Source organism: Dama dama, chromosome 33, assembly GCF_033118175.1.
Source record: "Dama dama isolate Ldn47 chromosome 33, ASM3311817v1, whole genome shotgun sequence".
Lineage (NCBI taxonomy): Eukaryota > Metazoa > Chordata > Mammalia > Artiodactyla > Cervidae > Dama > Dama dama.
Window position 1 is genome coordinate 28,675,254 of NC_083713.1, and position 20,907 is coordinate 28,696,160.

Consider the following 20,907-nt stretch of genomic DNA (forward strand, 5'->3'; position numbering starts at 1 on the left):
TTAAGAAGAGGTGGCAAGAATACACAGAAGAACTATACAAAAAAGATCTTCATGACCCAGATAATCATGATGGTGTGATCACTCACCTAGAGCCAGACATCCTGGAATGTGAAGTCAAGTGGGCCTTAGAAAGTATCACTATGAACAAAGCTAGTTGAGGTGATAGAATTCCAGTTGAGCTATTTCAAATCCTGAAAGATGATGCTGTGAAAGTGCTGCACTCAATATGCCAGCAAATTTGGAAAACTCAGCAGTGGCCACAGGACTGGAAAAGGTCAGTTTTCACTCCAATCCCAAAGAAAGGCAATGCCAAAGAATGCTCAAACTACCACACAATTGCACTCATCTCACCCGCTAGCAAAGTAATGCTCAAAATTCTCCAAGCCAGGCTTCAACAGTATGTGAACTATGAACTTCCAGATATTCAAGCTGGATTGAGAAATGGCAAAGGAACCAGAGATCAAATTGTCAACATAGAAATCATCGAAAAAGCAAGAGAGTTCCAGAAAAACATCTACTTCTGCTTTATTGACTATGCCAAAGCCTTTGACTGTGTGGACCACAAACTGTGGAAAATTCTTCAAGAGTTGGGAATACCAGACCACCTTACCTGCCTCCTGAGAAATCTGTATGCAGATCAAGAAGCAACAGTTAGAACTGGACATGGAACAACAGACTGGTTGGTTCCAAATCGGGAAAGGAGTACGTCAAGGCTGTATATTGTCACTCTATTATTTAACTTATATGCAGAATACATCATGCTAAATGCTGGGCTGGATGAAGCCCAAGCTAGAATCAAGATTGCTGGGAGAAATATCAATAACCTCAGATATGCAGATGACACCACCCTTATGGCAGAAAGCAAAGAACTAAACAGCCTCTTGACAAAAGTGAAAGAGGAGAGTGAAAAAGTTGGCTTAAAATTCAACATTCAGAAAATCAAGATCATGGCATCTGGTCCCATCACTTCATGGCAAATAGGTGGGGAAACAGTGACAGACTTAATTTTTTGGGGTTCCAAAATCACTGCAGATGGTGACAGCAGTCTTGCTCCTGGGAAGAAAAGCTATGACCAACCTAGACAGCATATTAAAAAGCAGAGACATTACTCTGCCAACAAAGGTCCATCTAGTCAAAGCTATGTTTTTTCCAGTAGTCATATATGGATGTGAGAGTTGAACTATAAAGAAAGCTGAGCACTGAAGAATTGATGCTTTTGAACTGCCATGTTGGAGAAGACTATTGAGATCTGCAAGGAGATCCAACCAGTCCATTCTAAAGGAAATCAGTCCTGAATATTCATTGGAGGGACTGATGCTGAAGCTGAAACTCCAATACTTTGGCCACCTGATGTGAAGAGCAGAATCACTTGAAAAGACCTTGATGCTTGGAAAGACTGAAGGTGACGAGAAGGGGACAACAGAGGATGAGATGGTTGGATGGCATCACTGACTCAATGGACAAGAGTTTGAATAAGCTCCGGGAGTTGGTGATGGACAGGTAGGCCTGGTGTGCTGCAGTCCATGGGGTCGCACAGAGTCGGACACAACTGAAGTGACTTAGCAGCTGCAGCAAAAGTCAGTGAGGTATAAATTTTGCTTGCCAATCTTGGTCTGTGTCTAAAGAGGCATTTACTTAAAGAGTAAAAATGGGAATAAAACAATGTGTCATACATTTTATAAAAGATAAAATATGATATGGAATAACCTATAGATACTATTTTATCAATCTCAATGAGTTGAGTTCTGTGGGTTTCCTTTAGCCATTTTCCCCACACATCTATGAACTTGAAAGCTTGACCAAAAAATCCAACAGATCGAAGGTCCACCATCTATAAGACTTTATCCAGCATTAAAGATACACTTTACTTTTACTGCTGAAAATGGTTTGTTAATTAAGTGCCATTTGTTGGGTAGACAAAATCTCTGACATACAGGATCCACGAGGGAAAAAGGAAATGAGTTATTTGGCCTCTGTGTACAGAGAACTATGAAACTCTTGGTTTATGAAAGTTTACACACTGCTTGTGGCCCAGACTAGAATGAAAACTCAATCAGAAGATTAAGGCAAATAACTGGTGGGGAAAGAAAACGCCTAGATTTCCCTAATCCAACCTGGATAGAACCTTTCACGAAATTCCACTTGCCAGTCAGACTGTGGAGCTGGAAAGAGGGTGGGGAGTGGAATGCAGGCTATGCTGAGAAAATCCATCAACTCTCTAGGTCAGTCACACTGTTCCTCAGCACAGGTCCCCCATGGTTTTCTGTGTTCCTACTTGATCTTTTACTTTCTTTTCTCCAGAACTGGCTCTGTTTACCTTCAACTCTCGGTGAGACTGGGCTTCCCCTGTGGCTCAGATGGTAAAGAATCTGCTTGGGTAAGGTAACTGAGTTACAAAGCCATGCACCTATGAAGCTTACTGGCTATCTACCTATCCCTCCTTCTCCCCTACTCCAAATAATAACCAAACCAAACCTAAATTCTTCTCTGCAAGTGAGGTTAACAGAACATGATCATACTGCTCTTGCAAAAAGTAGTTTGATAACCAGATGCAATTATTAATGAGATCAAGAAAACCGGCAGCCATTTGGGCTTTCCAGGTGGCACAGCACTATAGAATCCTCCTGACAATGCAGGAGATGTGGGTTTGATCCCTGGATTGGGAAGATCCCCTCGAGTAGGAAATGGCAACCCCAGAATTCTTGCCTGAAAAATTCCAGGACAGAGGAGCCTGGTGGGCTCCAGTCCATGGGGCTGCAAAGAGTCAGACACACCTGAGCACACATGCACACTGCTTTTCTTTCTTGGCCCAGACTGCATCTGATTTACCCCTGGGGTTTAACTACCTCTGGATATGGGTTACCTCTTGCTCCAGTTCCAGCATTGCTTATCACAGTCTATGAACACTGGGGTTCATAGACACAATATTTATTTTCGTTAATAGCTACTAACTCTCATTATTATTAAAGGTATATCATATTTCCCTCAAAGACTACTAAAATTTTCTTAGATTTTTTATTTAAATCTTTTCAACCATGTAATAGGATACATAATATATAATTACATTTAGATTAATATAGTTAATGGGGCATTTATCTTTTCCTTGTTTTCTATAACATTTACTCTGAAATAAGCACAGAATCTATCATTGATCTGTAATATATTACCTTCTCTTTAATATAAAAACACATATTTACTACACAATTTGCAAAAGTCAAAGTGAACCCTAATTTTAATTTTCAGCTTTGACAGTATATAAGTTAAAACATATGTGGTATAAGGTATATTTTTCCCAGCCAATAATATTCAGAATAATTCAAAATAATTTTGATTTGAATAGAATTCTACTAGAAGCTCACTACCAATTTGTCAATAATTGAACCCTATGAATGTGTTTTATGATCAACTTTCAAAATGCAATTTTTCATGGAATAAATAAATAATTTTTTTTCAGTAGATAGATGATTATGTCAGGAAATAATGGACTCTGATGGTTTACCAGAATCAGTGCCTTGAACAAAGCAGGTACTTAATATTTAGCTACTAAATTGAAACTGGACTATGATTCTTTCAACACCAATCTATTCAACTAGTTGGGGTGATTATTTTCCTTATTTAGTAGTAATTGTTCTTCTCATAGTAAATAAAAATCTGATTTTATGGTAAATATTCCTTTAAAATTATTTTCTCAAAGAAACAAGCAAGTATCAAAGTGAAACAAGAATGAGCAATGAAAGTTAAGTAAGTAAAATACAGAATACTTGGTGTTTAAGCAGTTGAGAAGTAGGTTTGAATATTATCTATGCCCCTACATTTTTATCAAAATTCATTTTTCATTTTAAATATCCTCTTATCTAAGAAACAGTTGCTTTGACTGAAGCAAAAGCTAAGTGCTAATCCATGCACTTCTGGCTTTTCAAATTTAATTGGGTGACAAATGACTGCATTATCTACTTCTAATTGCTTAAAATGCATGATCAGATGCTCAACGAGAGACATCTTCTTACTCTGACATTCCTTCATTTGGTTCAATCATCACTTTTTCTGAAAGAGAAAAAAAAAAACTCAACCCAGTATTTTATCAATAGTGATGTTCTTAATAGAAATTCCTGACTGGCAAATATTTAGGCATTGTTTGAGTGACAGGAAGTATAATAAAGGATTTAATTGCTAACTCAACCACACTCAACCATTCCTATAGACTATCTTCTTAATATTTAGGACAAAAGGGTGATCAAATATATTCTTTTAAAGTAATAAATCATTTACCCTTTGGATCAAACATTAGCAATCTGCCATTCTGTCTATCTTTTGGTGCCTATGAGAGAAGCAGAAATAAAAACTAGCATTATCAATATTATTTTAGCTTGAGGCACTTGAATAATTTATTCACAGCCTTGATATGAACATTTTTATTATCTAGGCTAAAATATAGGGGGCTTCCTGATAATTCAGTTGGTAAAGAATCCACCTGCAATGCAGGAGACCCTGGTTTGATTCCTGGGTCGGGAAGATCCATCCACTGGAGAAGGGATAGGTACCCACTCCAATATTCTTGGGCTTCCCTTGTGGCTCAGTTGGTAAAGAATCTGCCTGCAATGTGGGAGACCTGGGTTTGATCCCTGGGTTGGGAAGATCTCCTGGAGAAAGGAACCTACTCCAGTATTCTGGCCTGTAGTATTCCATGGACTACAGTCCATGGGGTTGCAAAGAGTCAGACATGACTAAGTGACTTTCACTTTCAGGCTAAAATATAATTTTATACTAAAGTCAATTATTCCAAAACTATATAAATTGATGGTAAGAAAGAATTAAAGCATCCTAAAAATCAGTTTATATAGTCTTACCTTTACAGCATCTGTCCTGTCTAGATGATTCCTGCAAAAAACCAAAATATTTACTCTGTAAGTCTTTAAACATTTTTATAAACTTGGAATATAAATAAAACAGAATGCACAACTCAGTCTGTCAGCAGGGCAGTAAGCATGTATTTTGGTATTGTTTTTAGTAGCATTATTTTCATACTAAGTGAAAAACATTATTCCTCTGGATTATAAAATCTGATTTTAAAAAAGCATAAAGAAATTAAAGCTTCCTCTTCCCATTTCACCTTGAAATGAAGTGAAAGTTGCTCAGTCATGTCTGACTCTTTGCAACCCCATGTACTATACAATCCATAGAATTCTCCAGGCCAGAATATTGGAGTAGGTTCCTTTCTCCACGGGATCTTCCCAACCCAGGGATTGAACCCAGGGATTGAACCCAGGTCTCCTGCATTGTAGACAGATTCTTTACCAGCTGAGCCACAAGGGAAGCCCAAGAATACTAGAGTGGGTAGCCTATCCCTTCTCCAGTGGATCTTTCCGACCCAGGAATCAAACCAGGGTCTCCTGCATTGCAGGTGGATTCTTTACCAGCTGAGCTACCAGGGAAGCCCTGGAGTTTATATAAAAAGAGCTATAGGGATAATTTTGCAAGTTAGGAAAGTGATGTACTAAATTAGCCTCTAATTATGTTACCTTTTTGGTTTTATATAACTTGGACTCTAGATCTGGATCCAAATATTGTTATGATACAGCAGGTTGAGGGTATCCCTTTCCTACTCAGTTGACCCCAGAAACCACAAATTCAGTGTGGCATGTGTTTACAACACTGCTTTCCTTTCCTACTTTAACAAAGAAAAACAACACGTAAACCAAACTACCTGCCACACTCTAGTTCATCCGTGTTATGAAAAACACCTTTATAGATGTATATTAGCCAGAACAAGAAGTTTTTCAATGATATTTCAAGATGCAGTATTTTTAGTAAAATATTTCAAAAAACACATTTAGAAATAAACCTTTGATTTTATCCAAAGATACAGTTTAAAATATAATTCTTACCTGATAAAAGTTCCCTTATGAGTTTATCAATACTTACAAGTTACAATGTTTTCTCTTGGAATGTTTTATCTTTTTAAAATTAGCCTATGTAGACTGATTTTCCTATAACTTAGTTCTTTATATATCTGAATACATTTCATTCTAATTGGAAAGAGAAAAATCAACTTTTGAGTTTTTTTTTTTTTTTTAAATTCACTTGCCCTTTCCACCCCAACAGTCCCCATATTCCAAGCCAGGCTTTAAAAATTATTAGTAGTAATATCTAGGGATTTCTGGAACATAAAATTCAGGACCAAAACTGTAGACAATAAAAAGAGAAGCTTCATTATTTTGCATTAAGTTTCTCTCTTTTTAAATGTGTCTTCCTCACACTTATTTGCACTTGCAATACTACACTTTTGCCTTAGGCACTGTTTTCTGGGGAACTCTGATCAAGCCAGACATTATATATGTTATTAATTTGATTATTCCTCTGAGAAGCTCACAGAGAGAGCCAAAGGATCTCAAAAAAGAAAGGCATCTTTTTGGGAAAACAGTTGTAGAAGACCAAGCTCTAGGATAAATGAAAGATTCTACTCTTGATTCTCTACAGCAGTGGAGCTCTGAAGCCAAAACAATGCAATAATGAACCAAGTAAGATCTTAGCAAAAGAAATCTAAGGTGACCTCTCCTGAGACGTACTTACATGCCACAGATCCCCCCATCCTGTGGGTGCCCATGTGTCTGGGTCTTCCTATTGTATTTAGAGCTTTCCTTTCCCATATTAAAAAGCCGAGACATTACTTTGTCAACAAAGGTCCATCTAGTCAAGATTATGGTTTTTCCAGTGGTCATGTATGGATGTGAGAGTTGGACTATAAAGAAAGCTAAGCACTGAAGAATTGATGCTTTTGAACTGTGGTGTTGGAGAAGACTCTTGAGAGTCCTTTGGACTGCAAGGAGATTCAACCAGTCCATCCTAAAGGAGATCAGTCCTGGGTGTTCATTGGAAGGACTGATGTTGAAGCTGAAACTCCAATACTCTGGCCACCTGATGCGAAGAGCTGACTCATTGGAAAAGACCCTGATGCTGGGAAAGATTGAGGACAGGAGGAGAAGGGGACGACAGAGGATGAGATGGTTGGATGGCATTACCGACTCAATGGCCATGGGTTTGGGTGGACTCCGGGAGTTGGTGATGGACAGGGAGGCCTGGTGTGCTGCGGTTCATGGGATCACAAAGAATCGGACATGACTGAGCGACTGAACTGAATTGAACTTTCCCTTCTAGCTCTAAGGTCTTTATGGATTGCTACTTCCATCCTTTACCTGGACGAAACATCAGTGCATATAATTCACTTTCCAATTTCACCTGGAAAAGAAAGACCTAGGATGTGCAGATCCCAGCCTTTGATGGAAACCCCATCTCTGCTAGGTCTGGCTTTATTGTTACCTAGGAAATGTTCACTTAATCTCCTTTCATAAAACTGAACAAATCTTTGGGAGGCAGTATGAAGTAATACTCAAGAGTTGGGGCTCTTTGGAAATAAACTCACACACCTATGGTCAATTAATCTATGACAAATGAGGCAAGACTATATTATGCAGAAAAGACAGTCTCTTCAGCAAGTGGTGTTGGGAAAGCTGGACATGTGCGTGTTAGTCGCTTAGTCATGTCCAACTCTTTGCGACCCCATGGACTGCAGCCCACGAGGTGCCTCTGTCCATGAGATTTTCCAGGCAAGGATACTGGAGTAGGTTGCCATTTCCTTCTCCAGGGAATCTTCCCAACTCAGGGATTGAACCCGTGTCTCCTGCACTGCAGGCAGATCCTTTACCGACTGAGCTACAAGGGAAGCCCAAAGCTGGACATACCTGCATGTAAATCAATGAAATGAGCATTCCCTCACACCAAATATGCAAATAAATTCAAACTGGTTTAAAGATCGAAGTTTAAGACGTGACACCAAAAAACTCCTAAAAGAAAACACAGGCAAAACTTTCTCAGACATAAACCATAGCAATATTTTCTAGGATCAGTCTCACAAGACAAAAAAAATAAAAACAAAAATAAACAAATGGGAACTAATCAAACTTAAAAGCTTTTGCACAGCAAGGGAAATCATAAACAAAACAAAAAGACAACCTACAGAACAGGAGAAAATGTTTGCAAACAATGTAACTGACAAGGGATTAATCTCTAAATATACAAACAGTGCATACAGCTCAATACCAAAATCAAATAACCCAATCAAGAAATGGATGGAACATCTAAATAGACATTTCTCCAAAGAAGACATACAGATGGCCAAACACCACATGAAAAGATGCTCAACATCACTAATTATTAGAGAAATACAAATCAAAACTACAATGCGGTATCACCTCACATGGGTCAGAATGGCTGTCATCAAAAAGTCTACAAACAATACATGCTGAGAGGGTGTGGAGAATAGGGAACCCTCCTACACTGCTGGTAGGAATGCGAATTGGCACAGCAACTATGGAGAACATTAAAGAGGTTCCTTAAAAAACCAAAAATAGGACTATCATATGACCCAGCAATCCCACTCCTGGGCATATACCCAGAGAAAACCATAATTCCAAAAGATACATGCGGAGAAGGAAATGGCAACCCATCCCAGTATTCTTGCCTGGGAAATTCTGTGGACAGAGGAGCCTGGCAGGCCACAGACTACCAGGTTGCAAAGAATCGGACATGACTGAACAAGCACTACTACTGCTATTCTGTCTCTGACAGCCTTCAAGACATGATCCCAGCACAACAAGCAGATGTCACCCCTTCTGATTGCTAAGCTTACCCGAAGCTCCACCTTCAGTCTGGAGCAGCCACCCAGGAATACACTGGGGGCCCTTAAAGTTGCTAAATGGACTCTCCCATGCACGTCCTAGGGTCTTTGTTCATCTACAGAATGGTACAGAATCTGTGTGCAGGGGGCATTCCCTCAAACACTAGGGTGCCACTAAGGATGCTGTGGGTAAAAAGGATGAAGGACACCTGATACAAAATGGAGTCAGGGAGCCACATAGTGTGGGTTCTCATGCATTTCCACTAGTCTCAATATTCACTATCAGCAGGAAGAAAGAAGATTCCCACACACCTTAGTAACAGCAAACTGCCCACCACTTGGTGCCAACAAGAAACCACCACAACTCTGAACTCTCATTCTCCTCCAATGAGCTTTTGTTCAAAACAACCCTCCCCAGCTTCCTCCCAGAACCTAATAAAAACCAGCCTCAAAAAAACATGCGTGCACCCCAATATTCACTGCAGTGCTATCTACAACAGCCAGGACATGGAAGCAACTTAAATGTCCATCAACAGGGGAATGGATAAAGAAGATGTGCTACATATATACAATGGAATGTCAGTCATAAAAGAGAATAAAACAATGCCATTGGTCGCAACATGGATGGACCTAGAGATTGCCATACTGAGTGAAAAAAGTCAGACATAGAAAGACAAATATCATATAATACCACTTATAAGTGATATCTAAAAAAAAAAAAAAGAGGATCACAAATGTAGAAAACAAACTTGTGGTTACCAAGAGATAATGGAGGGGAAGGATAAATTGGGAGATTGGGACTGATCTATATATACTTCTATATAGAAATAGATAACTAATAAGAACCTGCTATAGAGCACTGGAATTCTACTCAATACTCTAACACCCCTAGGAGAAAAGAATATAAACACGAGTGGATACATGTATGTACATAACTGATTCACTTTGCTGTATGCCTGAAAGCAAGACAACATTGTAAATAAACTATACTTCAATAAAAAATTGTTTTAAATGGGCAGAAGACCTAAATAGGCATTTCTCCAAAGAAGACATACAGATGACCAACGGGCACATGAAAAGATGCTTAAAATCACTAATTATTAGAGAAATACAAATCAAAACCACAATGAGGTTCCACCTCACACTGGTCAGAATGGCTCTCATGAAAAAAATCTACAAATAATAAATGCTGGAGAGAGTGTGAAGAAAAAGGAACCCTCCGACACTGTGGTGGGGATGTAAACTGGTGCAGGCACTATGGAAAATAGCACAGAGGGTCCTTAAAAAAACCAAAAATAGAGTTACCATATGATCCAGCAGTCCCACTCCTGGGTATATATCAAGGAAAAAACTCTAATTTAAAAAGATACATGAACTCCAATGTTCATAGAAGCACTATTTACAAAAGCCAAGACATGGAAGCAATCAAAATGTTTATCAACAGATGAATAGATAAAGAAGATGTGCTACATATATATAATGGAATATTACCACTCAGTCATAAAAAATGAAATAATGTCATTTGCAGCAACATAGATGGACATAGAGATAATCATACTAAGTGAAGTCAGTCAGACAAAGACATATCATATGGTACCACTTATATGTGGACTCTAAAAACATGATAAAAGCGAACTTATTTACAAAACAGAAAGAGACTCACAGACATAGAAAACAAACATGGCTACCAAAGGGGAAAGCAGGGGGAAGGATAAATTAGGAGTTTGGGATTAGCAGATACAAACTTCTATACATAAAATAAACAATAAAGCCCTACTCTAGCATAGGGAACTATATTCAGTATTTTATAATAAACCATAATGAAACAGAATGTGAAAAAGTATACTGTATGTACATGTATATGTGTGTGTATATATATATCTGAGTCACTTTGCTGACACCAGAAACTAACACAACATTGTAAATTAACTATACGTCAATTAAAAAAAAAAAAGTTGGGCTCTTGAGTAAAGACACTGGGTTCATATTCCATTCTGCCACTTCCCATCTAAGCCTGGGTGAGTTAAAACTTCTGTAGTCCTCAGTTCCTCCATCTGTAAAGCAGGGGCCACAACAGTGCCAACCTCATTGGCTCATTATAAGCATTAAGTAGGATGATCTGGGTAAGGGGTTTAGTACAGTGCCTGGCACATGGTAGAAACAACTTGATGTTTCATCCAAAGGAAAAACTGAGATGATGTCTTCAGGGGCCGATTAAGATTGCTTAGGGAAACAAAAAGCAGGCTTTACTGTGATTGAGACAAGCAGGCTAGCTCTAAGGACTTTTAATTAATTAATCAATCAGATAAGCCCTAAAGTAATGATACTTGCTTAGAAAGATCACTGACTCCAGGGAAAAAGCAGAGTACTTGAGAACACAGGTAAAGTTAAAGCAGAGACTGATAATTTTTCAGAAAAAGGTACAGCCATCACATAAGTATGTATTTTTCAAATGAGTATTAGTATGCACTTAATGTCTCTTAGCTATATGAGCCTGAACTCCCAGTTGCAAGTTCCAGAAACCATGCTCAAGGTAGCGTAGACACAAACAGGGAAGCCCTGGCTCATAGAATCCAAGAGTCGAATACACAAGCTGTGTGGAATCGGGACACAGTGGCTACAGCTGTGGTCACGAGAGTGTGGCCCTTAAGTGGGGACTTCCCCTTGCTCATCTCCGCTTCTCCTTTCACATGGGTCTCATTCTTCTCTCTCTCAATGTAGACAGATTTTCTACACATGATGCAAAACATAGCTCCCAGCTCTTCTTAGGTTTTATCGGATACAGCCCTAGCTTTTAAGGAAAAATTGACTGTCAATAACCAAAACCCCAGTCAACAACTCGGTTAATTCAGCTAGTTTTTTGGGCTACAAAGAACAGATAAATTTAAGCCACTTAAGAAAAAAAATCTCTAGTACTTAATGTACTTCATGTCACACAAATTGGCCCTTGGTAAATATTAACATTTATTAAATGAATAGAATAAGAAGGAATGCAACAAGTGAAGTGAAAGTCGTTCAGTCATGTCCAACTCTTTGTGAGCCCGTGGAATATACATGGGGTCCGTGGAGTTCTCCAGGCCAAAATACTGGAGTGGATACCTTTTCCCATCTCCAGGGGATCTTCCCAACCCAGAGATGGAACCTAGATCTCCCACATTGTTGATGGATTCTTTACTAGCTGAGCCACAAAGGAAGCCCAAGAATACTGGAGTGGGTATAGCCTATCCCTTCTCCAGGGGATCTTCCCGACCCAAGAATCAAACCGGGATCCTCGGCATTGCAGGTGGATTCTTTACCAACTGAGCTATTAGGGAAGCAACAACAGAGTAAAGGAAAAGAACATATTAAACTAGAGCTTTGCAACATGGTAGCCACTCACCATATGTGGCAACTGAGACTTAAAACTCGATTAGCACTTAAAATGAGATATGCACATCAGATTATAAAGACTTAGTACTGGACTTCTTTGGTGGTAAAGTGGGTAAGAATCCATCTGCCAATGCAGGAGACACAGTTTCGATCCTTGGTTTGGGAAGAGTTCACACGCCACGAAGCAACTGAGCTCACGCGCCGTAACTAGAGTCCACGCTCTAGAGCCTGAGAGCTGCAACTACTGAAGCCCTCGTGCCTAGAGACTGTGTTCTGCAGCAAGAGACGCCACCACAGTGAGAAGCCCATCTACTGCAAGCAAAGAAAGCCCACTTGGAAAAGACCCTGATGCTAGGAGGGATTGGGGGGAGATGGCTGGATGGCATCACTGACTCAATGGACATGAGTCTGAGTAAACTCCAGGAGTTGGTGATGGACAGGGAGGCCTGGTGTGCTGCGATTCATGGGGTTGCGAAGAGTCGGACATACTGAGTGACTGAACTGAACTGAAATGAACTGATACAGTCCATGGGGTCACAAAGAGTTGGACACGACTCAGCGACTTTCACTTTCATCCTAGAGGAGCTTAATAGGGAAACCGAACAGGGGAGGGTAATATTTCACAGCAAAGTCTCAAGTGTGTATAAAATGATTTCAGTGGTCATCTTTCACTTACATTCATATTTAAAGGTGACCACCTATAAATTTTATATAGTGCAAGGAGTTCAGACTCTGAAGTCAGATTGCCTATGTTCAAATCCCAGCAACTGGTGTGATCTTGAGCAAGTTCCTTCATCCCTCTATGATTCACTCTCCTCAAGTGTAAAATGACAAAAATACTGAAAGGGACAGAGTGATTAAATAGTTAATTCCACTAGGGGATTGTAAATAAAGAAGTATGGGAGACTCCTGTAAGTTAATGGTCACTCAAGAGAGTAGGTTTGCTTACTCGTGGAACAGAAGCATGAGACATGTCCCAAAACAATAAAACAATGGTGGAATGAGACCCACATTCTGCCCAGTGAGCTCAGCAAGTGAATAAGTCCTAGGACACATTCTTCTGCATGCACAGAAAACAAAAATATAAGGAAAAAATATAAAAGAAAACAAAAATATAAGGAAAAAATATAAAAGAAAACAAAAATATAAGGAAAAAATATAAAAGAAAACAAAAATATAAGGAAAAAATATAAAAGAAAACAAAAATATAAGGAAAAAATATAAAAGAAAACAAAAATATAAGGAAATGAACATAATAAAATGATTATGAGATATGCCATATGTTAGCATAGGGGTGCTAGAGGTAAAGAACCCGCCTGCCAGTGCAGGTGATGTAAGTGACATGGGTTCAATCCCTGGGTCAGGAAGATCCTCTGGAGGAGGGTACAGCAACCCACTCCAGTATTCTTGCCTGGAGAATCTTATGGACAGAGGAGCCTGGTGGGCTACAATCCATAGGGTCACACAGAGTCAGACACAACTGAAGTGACTTAGCACAGCAGACCACTTTTTGCCCATTTTCACTGCACCAGGCGGAGAAGGCAGTGGCACCCCACTCCAGTCCTCTTGCCTGGAAAACCCCATGGACGGAGGAGCCTGGTGGGCTGCAGTCCATGGGGTCACAGAGTCAGACACGACTGAGCAACTTCACTTTCAATTTTCACTTTCCTGCCCTGGAGAAGGAAATGGCAACCCACTCCAGTGTTCTTGCCTGGAGAATCCCAGGGACGGGGGAGCCTGGTGGGCTGCTGTCTATGGGGTCGCACAGAGCCGGACACAACTGAAGTGACAGTTGTGTCGCTTAGCAGCAGCAGCAGCAACTGCACCATGACAATCCCAATTTGACCGCATGGGGACAAAACTCCCCTGCCAGATGTGGAGGAACTGATCCTGGAAGCCTGATGTTTACTCAGGAATGAGGAAGAAGGTGGTCTTCTCTCCCTCCTCACTTTTCCTTTGACTATAAAATTGTAGACGACTTAGCTCTGGGTGTGGTCCAACTTGTCACCCTCAGAAGCATCCTATTCTAATAAGTCACTTCTTATCTATTACTTTGTCTCTTGCTGAATTCTTTCAGTGTTGAGACATAAAGAACTGGAGTTCCTTGAAGCCTCCAAAATGCCACCCAGCAGTTTCAGTACCACCTGCTTTGCAGAGTACTTCAAGGATTAATATAAATAGCTCACAGTAAATAACAGCAGCACCTATCTGCTCCTATAATTCTAACTACTCCAACTCTTCCTCCTCCTATTGTTATTACTACCTACAGCCTAGCAGAGACAGCGCTGAAGCTCAACTCTGACTTAGAGTTCTAGGTGTACAACTGAGCCTGGATGGGGTAATGAAGGGGGAGAAAACGTTGCAGGTTGAGCCCTAATGGGGTGCTGAGTGTGTGTGTGTGTGTGTGTGTGGGGCGGGTGGTGGAAGTTCTGGAATTCTGGAATGATGCAGCTGAATCCCTACAAAGGTTTTGGAATTCAGCTCTGGTAAACTCAAAACTTAAAGAGCAGTGCTGTTGTTTTGCTGAGAGTTAAGACAAAACTTCAATTACAAAAAAAAAAAAAAAAAAAATTAACACGGAGGATTCGGGGATCATTTGTATTTAGTTTTAGGAGAATGAAACAAATCAAAAGACACTTCAGTGTCCTTCTCTATTTTTAAAAAGCAACTTTCAGGACTCTTTTGGGGGGTAAAAACAGATCCGTCCATTTCACTTATGCCCTCTGGGAAGTCAGACAACTTATAATTACGCCCGGTGTTAATTTAAAACGCTACCTGGGCACAGTGTAATCTGAACAGGATCTCGATTTTGGAAGTTTCAAGTCAATTTGCTTATCTCACAGAAGGCGGAAGGCTGGATCTTAGAAGTGATTCGTTGTCCCAAACCTATCCTATTACAGAAGATGAAAATAAGGTCCGGGGAGGTTAAATGATTTGCTCAAATTCCAAAGAAATTTCTTCATGGCCAAGCAAGTAGTCTAGCGAGTAATGAAGTATTAACCACAAGCCAGCTGAGTCCCTGCTCCTATTTATTGGCCATTAAGCTATCCTCCCCCCACCTCCGCCTCATCTCACAAAAGTTAGAGGAAAAAAAAAATAGAGGCGGGTGCCTGAGGATCGAGGGAAGGAGCCAGAAGCCCTGGGATGAAACGTGGCTTTTTTCATTGTTTTTTGGGGGGTGAGCAGGGGAGGGAGTTGGCATGTGCGAATCGGCAGATCAGAGAATAGTGGTGTAGATGCGCCTGTCAGAACCGCTTAGTTATCACACCCACAGGGACACAAATATCCCTTCCTCAGCGCCGAACTACAGCCAGAGGAAGAAGCGAAGGTACGAGGTGCACCTCCGGTCGCGCGGCCCCTACCTTCTCGCGCGCTGCCTGGGCTGTGGTGGGACGCCAGAGCCCGAACCTGGAGCGGTCAGAGAAGCTGGCGGGTTCAGGCGCCGGGCCTGAGGGAGTCCGAGGTAAGAAGAGCTGGGTCAGGTTGCTCGCGGGGATGGGGAGACGGCGAACGTGCTTGCTGCGGCGCCTCTTACCCGTCTGTGGCCCTCTCACGCTGAGCATCGGAAAGGTTGACATGGAAAGCTAGCCCAGCTCCTGGTCTGCTCGGTGTTGGGAGCGCGGAGCAGTAGACGTCGCGTCGCCATGGAGACGAGATGGCGCGCAGGCGCGTGCGCGGCTGAAGCGGAATACTCTGAGAAGGGGCCGGGGGAAGGGGCGGGGCGAACCTTGGACAGGGCTGAGGGGGCCTGAAGGGGGCGGAGCATGATGCTGGAGTCTAGGAACTTGGGCAGCCCAGGTGCCAGGGAGCCCCGGAGTCGGACTCCTACCGCTCAGAGAATTGAGTGCATACACTGTCCGACGCTTCCCTCATAGCTCAGTCGGTAAAGTGTCTGCAATGCAGGAGACCCGGGTTCAATTAATGGGTCTGGAAGAGCCCCCGGAGAAGGAAATGGCAACCCACTCCAGTAGTCTTGCCTGGAGAATCCCACTGACAGAGGAGCCTGGCAGGCTACAGTCCATGGGGTCGCAAGAGTCGGACACGATTTAGCGACTAAACCACCACCGGTCGGACACATTCGTTTGAGAGTCCGCACGTGCACCAGTTACCGTGAGAAGGGCAGGTTGGAGGGGGATTGGCATTTCCTTATCCACATTTGATCATGTTTTTGGCGAGGAGGGGGAAAAGGCTAGGTGGCCTCCTTTGTGTTTTAAACCTGTGGGGGGAGAGATGAGTTGGGAGAGAGGGTTGTCCCTGGATGTGGATGAACAAATGTCCCCTGCAGGATTTCGTCCCCCAACCTAAGAGCACTAAGATTATGGGTTTCCTGGCGTGGCGGGGGGCGGTCTCTGGATCGCGTTTCCCAAGATCAGATTCAAGTAGTTAAAACCAGGGACCCTCCTCTTCCTCTAAGGGGGCCAAGTCCTGGGATGTGAAATTGACATTGCCACTGGAAAGATTTTACTGCTTAAATAATGCTTTGGTCACAGAAAGGGGTGGTAATTGCTATTAGAAAATTCTAATTGTCCCTCAAGCTTGGCTCCTAGGAAGGAATTGGTTGTTTTTCTCCATTTGGGATGCAGGGAATCACCAGGATCTATTTGTTGCCAAGTCACGTGTTTTGAAGGAAGCCTGTTTGTTGGAATCAAATCTGGATTCTAATTTCACTAAGTAGACATATGATATGAGGTATAATCGCTGTTTAACCTCTTAGGTGCTCTCAAGGAATATGTGCCTTGGTAGATGTTTGTCAGCTTCAAATGACAAAGTATATAAAGTTCTGACATGTAGGCAGGCTTAAAAATGGTAAATTTTATAATTATATTTATATAAAATGGAGCCAGGTGGACCATTTCAGGAACTGAGTGTATATAGAGATTCTGTTATTTTAAAATTCTCTTAATCATTTGTTCATATTCACTCTAAACCTCCTTGGAGCCCAGGATGGTAGGAAAGAGGTAAAGGAAAAAGACCAGAAATGGAAGTTTCGGAATGGAAGTTTTTTAAAGAGCTCAATTAAGTTATTGACAGATATACTCCTAGTTTAAAAGGACATAGCAAACCACTATCTCCTGTATTTTAGGAACACCCTTATGCCTTAAGGTTTTTTGTTTTTTTTTTTGCCTTAAGTTTGATTGAAGACTTTTTGTTCAGTAAAGGCAAAGGAAAATTCATTATACTTCTTGATCAATACTTTTTAAAACATTAGTTTTGATGAATTTTTCTTACTACTGATACATGGGTAATGTCTAACTGGCTAGTCCCATCGTCCTACTCCAAGGAAATGGAAGAAACCCCCAAATCTAATGGATTAAACTTACCCTTCCTACCCCTCTTTCCTGCAACAGAAGAGTCCATTTGTTGAAAACAATGTTTTCAGTATTTATTGTTCCTGAAAGAAGGGGAAAAAATGGTTTAATGATCTTGGAGAATAAAAATATTTTCTCCACATGAGTAAACAGTAAACAGGGGTAAACAGACAGGACTTCTACTTTGAGCCTCAGGGTCTTCAAGTACAAAGTGGGGATGATCAAAGTACTTGCTCAGAACAGGACCTGAGAGAAAATAGGCCCCTGACACAGAGCATGGCACATGACAATTGATCAATAACACTTAGCTATTATTATTACTCCTACTACACTGTGTGTATGAATAAAAGTCCCTGTATCCAGAATAGCTATAAAAATTCAAGATTAGGTAAAGTGCCTGGTCCAGGGCCTGTTTGAACCCATATTGGTTATTCTCTTTCTCCCTGATGAAAAGAAAAATTATACTTCATCTTTGTGTGAATAACTTTAGGAATAATTCACCTAGAGTATTTTTCTTTTCTAGAAATTTTGTATCTACATGAGGTGATGGATGTTCACTAAACAAACATATTATGGTAATAATTTCATCATGTATGTAAGTCAAATCATTATGTTGTACACCTTAAACTTACACAGTGCTGTATTCAGTTATATCTCAATAAAACTGGAAGAAGGGGAAAAAAAAGAAATTGTGGAGAGAAAGAGAGAGGCCCTAATCACAATATCCTATGATTAGATGTCACCACTGGTGTACAATTTCTACAGGTTGTGGACTTCTATGTAACTGTTCCTCGAACACTGACTGAATTTGGCCAGTTCTGGGACCCTAGACCTTTGAATACTTTGGAGCTTCAAAGTAGCCATTATGTAGGTATCCACTTATGACCAAGTGTGGACATAAGTGGTATGAAAGTGAGAGTTGTTCAGTCATGTCCAACTCTTTGTGACCCCACAGACTGTAGCCCACCAGGCTCCTCTGTCCATGAGATTTTCCAGGCAAGAATACTGGAGTGGGTTGCCATTTCCTCCTCCAGGAAATAAAAGGAAGGTAAGCTACAAAAGGGGCTTCCCTGATGGCTCAAGTGATTAAAAAAAAAGAAAAAAAAAATCTGCCTGCAATGCAGGAGACACAGGAGATGCGGTTGGATCCTTGGGTCCCTGGAGGAGGATATGGCAACCCACTGCAGTAGTCTTGCCTGGAGAATTCAATGGACAGAGAAGCCCATCCCATGGGGTTGCAAAGAGTTGAACATGACTCAGTGCATGCGCACACTTGAGTTACAAAAAGACAGAAAGAAATGAACTAACTCATCTATCTCTCTAACTTTCATATAGAATTTATTTTTGGTGTTAAAAGTAGAGCACAGTTTAGCTCTGACGGTGCATTCAGGCCACTGAATAAATTATAAAAATATGTATCTAGTGACAGTTTATTCTAACAAAGTGAAGGGGAAAAGCCAAATACACTTATAGAAATATTGAGTCGCCCAACAACTATCTTTTATTCAACTCCACAGTTTTTAATGCTTAATTTTTGTATCACATGTCTAACTGTTAGCAGAGCATAATGAAAAATGTTTAACATTTAGTGTTTTTCTGATTATAAAAGTAATACATGCTCATGACAAAATTGCAACATAAAGAGAAACACAAGGAAAAACCAACTTAGTCAATAATTTTACTTTTCCTTCTAGCTTTTTGTGTGCATGTATATATTTACTTTATAAAACTTGTATTAGATAGTGTACACATTGTTAGCATCCCTCTTAACACTCTCTCTAGTATCTATTTCCCCAATCTTAATAAATCTTCAAAAACATTTTTAGTGTTCATCTATATAATATGTATAAGCCACAATTTATTTGTAATTTACTCCTTCTTTTAAGAATAATTATTGAGTATTTACTTTATATTAGACACTATGCTAGGCATAAGATTTAAGTGATGAATAGTGACTATAAAAATAAGGTTTTGATGAACCTCTTTTTAAATAGGTCTTTAATGGCATCTTTCATTCTTAGACTGAATTCCTAGGATTATGAAAACATAACTTCAAAAAGCAATTTTCCAGCTTCAAAGGCAAACTTAAGGAATAAAATTCTGAACTGTAAAATATTAACTTTTTGGAAGATTACCAACAACAGAATTAATATTTATTTTGTGCAATGTGTGAACTTACCCAGAAGATGCTTTCTTGTTAGTGTCTGTGAAACATCAAGGGTATTTGAAGTGTATTGACTTTGGCTTTTCCCTCTAATTCTTTGTAGGATTTGCAGGTTTTCTCAACAGGGTGAGATTGTTTGAAGTATATGCAAATTGCCCTACTTCCTCCTCTCACAGTTAAAATGTTAACTATTTTATTTCCAGCTTTCCTCTTGTAAACATAAGGCTTTTTTGCATTTCTTTCTTTTGCCTTCCTGTGTGAAACATTTTGTATCTTTACACTTTTTAACCTGAAGGCAGATTTCTTTTCCCTAACCCCAAGTTATAACATAAACATTCCTATAAGACACTAGATTTAACATATTTTATAGTTAATTTTGGCCAATGTATTTAGGGAATTTCATGAGAGAGATTATTAAAGGTAATAATCACTCTCTCAAACACACACACACCCTACTATTCTTTGATGATTAAATGTCCATACATAAGGTTGAAACGTATGAAATTGCCACTTGTGGATTAAAAATGGTCAACCAACTTCATATAGTTCTGTCTGTATAAATATTTCATTAACTAGTTTATTATATTCAACTTTCTCCAAATAGTGAACTTTCTGATTATCATACTAAGGATAGCCTTTATTATTATACAAGATTGTGTTTGCTTTGATTTTCATAAATGTTGGAATCCGGTCAGGAGAGTGCTGTAAAATGTTTGTTTATTATTGCAGAGACAGTAGAGGGAGCCTGGAGCCAAAACACTGTTATTTTAGGTCTCTTGTAAATGATGATTATCTTCCAATTCTTCATGTGTGGATGAATTTAAATATTAGTATATATGTGAAATAACAACCTTTTCTTTTTTAAAGGCTGGTTAATTAATCACCTTAATAAGACGAAAGGGGAAGACTGGCCATCAGTTCAGGCCAGACTCCATCAGAGTTCACAGTGGATCCAACCTGAATCCCACTGCTCTCTGCTCTTCTCTGTCTGAGTCACTCTGGAGACAGCACACGGCCACACTGACAAACCTGTGCTCCACAGATTTCCCTCTTTCAACCCCTAGTGTGGATCAGCCCATTACCATGGGCATTATATCCTGATTCTTCTTCTTCTCCCTTTTTTAATTTTGGCTAGCTGTAAGACATGTAGGATCTTAGCTCCTAGATCAGGGATTAAAACCCTGCCCCTTGAAGTGAAAGCATGGAGTCCTAACCACTGGACCACCAGGGAAGTCTCTCCTGACTCTTCTTAAGTCCATCAGAATTTCCAAATACGTTACCATCTCCAACTGTATGTATTAATTTAAGGTGATTGTTTCCTCCAGACATATAAGGAGGCACTTTGATCCTGTCTTCAACTCATATCCTTCTATGAAGGTTTGTAACAAATG

General features: G+C 40.2%; 1 protein-coding gene across 10 annotated transcripts in view; it reads right to left on the bottom strand.

The window, feature by feature from the left end:
* ERICH2 (glutamate rich 2) overlaps positions 1-20,907 on the bottom strand; it is a 54,852-nt gene that overhangs the window by 18,631 nt on the left and 15,314 nt on the right. For 3 of the 10 annotated variants that reach the window (XM_061135206.1, XM_061135208.1, XM_061135205.1), the window contains 3 exons: positions 17,365-17,435; positions 4,848-4,878; positions 4,008-4,044 (listed from right to left, as the gene is read on the bottom strand). In XM_061135206.1, the coding sequence (XP_060991189.1) occupies positions 4,008-4,044; positions 4,848-4,878; positions 17,365-17,435 (139 nt within the window). Of the gene's footprint in view, positions 1-4,007; positions 4,045-4,269; positions 4,319-4,847; positions 4,879-15,405; positions 15,752-15,872; positions 15,913-17,364; positions 17,436-20,907 lie in introns of those variants that run through there. The other 7 variants (XM_061135203.1, XM_061135210.1, XM_061135212.1 and 4 more) reach the window with 7 other exon arrangements.